Source organism: Sinocyclocheilus anshuiensis, unplaced genomic scaffold (genome assembly GCF_001515605.1).
Source record: "Sinocyclocheilus anshuiensis isolate Anshui unplaced genomic scaffold, SAMN03320099.WGS_v1.1 scaffold941, whole genome shotgun sequence".
Classification (NCBI taxonomy): domain Eukaryota; kingdom Metazoa; phylum Chordata; class Actinopteri; order Cypriniformes; family Cyprinidae; genus Sinocyclocheilus; species Sinocyclocheilus anshuiensis.
In genome coordinates this window covers 176,134-179,573 of record NW_015555791.1, presented here as the reverse complement: position 1 = coordinate 179,573, position 3,440 = coordinate 176,134, and the positions used below count along the sequence as shown (strand labels likewise).

Here is a 3,440-nt window from a genome sequence, read left to right as displayed (position 1 = left end):
TCCAATCTACAACACATTCTTCAAACCCCGCCCCCAGAGAAACATCAGCCAATCCTAACATGTAAAAAAGCAGCCAGTGTTTTCTTATTGGCTAAAAAGTGCGGGCCGCTACCGACACATTTTTTTTTTCGTTGCACCTTTCAGAGTCTATTCACACAAACAGGTGTGATTTCTCACCAATTTCAGTTGTAGTATAAAAACATTACAACACTTCGAAATCAGTTAATGGTATCTGTTTGAAGAGATCCAACAGCTTTTATGTTCAGAAGAGATGGCAGACATTTTGTCCCCTTCGTCCATTACATGGACAGCTTTCATCGTCAGAATTCACTTTTACCAAAAACGTTTTGCTAAAACGCTTAGACTGTACAACTTAAACCACAAAACTATATGTACTAGTAAATCAACTTAAATGACAAAACGCGACCTCATGGTTTTATATTACATAAATGTTGTCGTATCATTATTACCTTTTATATGATTTTAAAAACCAATAGCGGCAGGTCAGCTTATAGATTAGTCGTTTTGTGCTTTAGCGCGATTGCCTCCCCGCGTTTTTCCACGCCACATTCCTTCATGGACCAGCAAACTTACTTCCTGCTTTACGTTAAACGACGGCGACTTCAACTAATCAGACGCGTGTAATGACGCAGCGGGCAACACGATTGGCTGAGCGCGGCGAGGAGGGCGGGGCATGCTGTCTCGTTGCTTGTGCGTGTTTGTTCGAGGGAAAAATCTGCTGGAGCGATTCGAGGCCTTGCATCTACTTTCTATGAACGAAAAAGGAATAAACACGTTCTGTTTGGTAGTTTTCCTCATGCAACAGGCAGAAACCTTTGGATAAAATCAAACGGAGGTCGCGGAATGGTTTGCATTATTGAAATCACATTATTGCTTGTGTTACTGTACAAAGGCTGCTGGTTTTGTAAATGTAGACGGTTGTTTATGGGCAGGCCGCAGTTATTTGTCCAGTGCTCCTGTGCATGCTTTATTGCATGAGTCAGGAGTTACATTCGACAGCCTAGATGCTAATTTGAGCGCTTAGTGAATGAAAGTGTTAGCAGATCACCAGTCTCTGCTGTTGCATGGATCTTAAGGGCCTTGCAGCATGGGCTGGCCTGGCGTGTGTTTCTGTGTGAATTTAGTCACTTCAAGGACGGACAATAAAATGTCCCTCAGAGACAGCCCATTTATGAGCTCACCTGTATAATTAATTATTTAGCCCAGAAAAAGAAAACATGCATTATCATTTTAAAAGGCAGAAGTCTGTAAATGTTCCAACGAATGCATCATGCATGCCTACAAATAAGAAAATATATTAAAAAGCCACACAATTTACAGTGACTAACTGTTTAATATGACAAGAGATAGAAAAGCACACAGAATGGCAAATGTTGTAGTTTCATAAGGTTTCGAATACTGAGTTTTTCTCTGTTCAGTTTGAGGCTATTCTTCATATAACATACTACTTTACAGTTTCTGTGATATGTAGTATGTATACTAGGCACAGTATTCAAATACATTTGCCAAAATGCAGTATACAACATAACACACTGTATGGATCTCCACAATGCATTGCACTTGAATGCATTGGAAGTAATTACCATTTTTTTTACTATCTCTATTTTGACTTATTAATTTGACAGCCTCAAGTAAAGATAATTTTTTACTCAAAATTGAATTAAAAATGCACATTTTTCCAAAAACTGTCGCTTGACGCCACATGTGATCATCATAGCCGTAACGTAGCACACTACTGCTTGAAACGTTTGTACTGTTGCGTATTACCTACTGTTGTCACTTACTATTTATAAAAAGTATAAGTCACAGTAAGCTGTATGTTAATATTCAATTTTCTAAGGAGTTGGTCAACAGGTGGTATACTACAGTTTTGCAATGGATCTATGGATGGATTGTACTGACATGTTTGTTTCTTGTTTTCTAGGTGCTGAACAATCACACTTGATTCTCATCGTATGAGAAGAATGTAGAGACGAGACGTGAATACAATCAGCTGGTTTTCTCGTTGTTTTAATTTAGTTTTATTTTGAGACGATGGCCTACACAAATTACAGCTCACTAAACCGAGCTCAGCTCACCTTTGAATATCTGCACACAAACTCGTAAGTACTAATTTTAGTGTGTAATTAATAAAGTAATAAGCCCCAAGAAGCCGTGGTTTACAGTGAATTTATAACAGCTAAGGGGCGTTGTTAGGCACAACACGAAGCGGAGTGCCTAAAACCCCCTTAGCTGTTATAAATTCACTGTAAACCACGGCTTCACGGGGCTTATTGCTTTTATAAAACGGTTATTCCATATACGTAGTAAGGTTTTCCAAAATAAAACGGAGCAAATAAAGTGTAATGATATTAATAAAAACAGTATTCTTCCACCAAACAATGTAGTCCCTTAGAAACAGTTGTGCTTGCAACAAAGTGGTTGCCAAACAACACACAAAGTAAACAAAGGTGTATGTTTGTAGAGTAATTTACAACAGCTTCGAACGCGGCTCAACCAATCAGAATCAAGGACCGGAACTATCTGTTTTATAAATAAAACTATGTCATGTTTTTTCATAGTGGAGCTCAGTACAACCATTCCTGAAAGAGAAACGTCCTGAAACAGGCTACCACGAGGACTCTGGGAAGGATTCCTTTGGTATTTTTGAGACTGTGTGCTTGATTTTAAGTCTTTAGATTATGCGGCTGTGGGATCACAGAATATTATGTGTTCTTGAGCATAGGTTAGTGTAAAAATTTTCATTTATCATCTGACAATTACATCTTATATAAATGCCAAGCATTTACCACATAGATTAGTGTTGACTGTTACAAATTTGAAAGATTGATCTTTTTTTGATTGATGAACTTGGTACACCCTGACTGCTAAAACTTGCATAGCAGTCAGCCAATCAGAGTGGAACTTGTGATTCTCAAAAGCGGCCATTTTTGTCAACATCCATTGATGGTCGGTGAACAGTCCATGAGATCCTGCTTCTACTTTCTACAGAGCAGTTTACAGCGATAACATGACAAGAAGTCATTCCTTTTTGATGAAATGCTGTGGCACGATTGACATTTGGCGATGCACAGATCAATTTTTGATGCGCTTACTATCAGTGGGAGGGCAGACAGTGTAAATGTGTTTGTGAATTGAACACCAAAGAGCAGTTTTGAATGTGGATGTTGTTTTGGTTGTACATTCGTGACAATGTTTTAATGCTGAATTGTTCTTGTGTAACAACTCAACTTTGTCGCATACTTCTGCGCCATAGACTGTAAAAAAAAAACATGGACGTAGTGTCCGTGACGTCACCCGTAGGTTTCTAAAGAGTGTTTTTGAAGCTCAAAGTGGGCGGAGCCGGCCATCGCCGTCTTGGCAGCGTGTCACCGAGCGTCACTCCCGGATAATCGAAAATGGGCAAAGAGGTGGGAGCT

General features: G+C 39.2%; 1 protein-coding gene across 3 annotated transcripts in view; it reads left to right on the top strand.

Moving 5' to 3' along the window:
• Window positions 1-650: 650 nt before the first annotated feature.
• LOC107674835 (MORC family CW-type zinc finger protein 2A-like) overlaps window positions 651-3,440 on the top strand; it is a 22,175-nt gene continuing 19,385 nt past the window's right edge. The window contains exons 1-2 of one of the 3 annotated variants that reach the window (XM_016468949.1): window positions 651-856; window positions 1,946-2,123. In XM_016468949.1, the coding sequence (XP_016324435.1) occupies window positions 2,056-2,123 (68 nt within the window). In that variant the 5' untranslated portion in view covers window positions 651-856; window positions 1,946-2,055. Of the gene's footprint in view, window positions 868-1,945; window positions 2,124-3,440 lie in introns of all 3 variants that reach the window. The other 2 variants (XM_016468948.1, XM_016468950.1) reach the window with 2 other exon arrangements.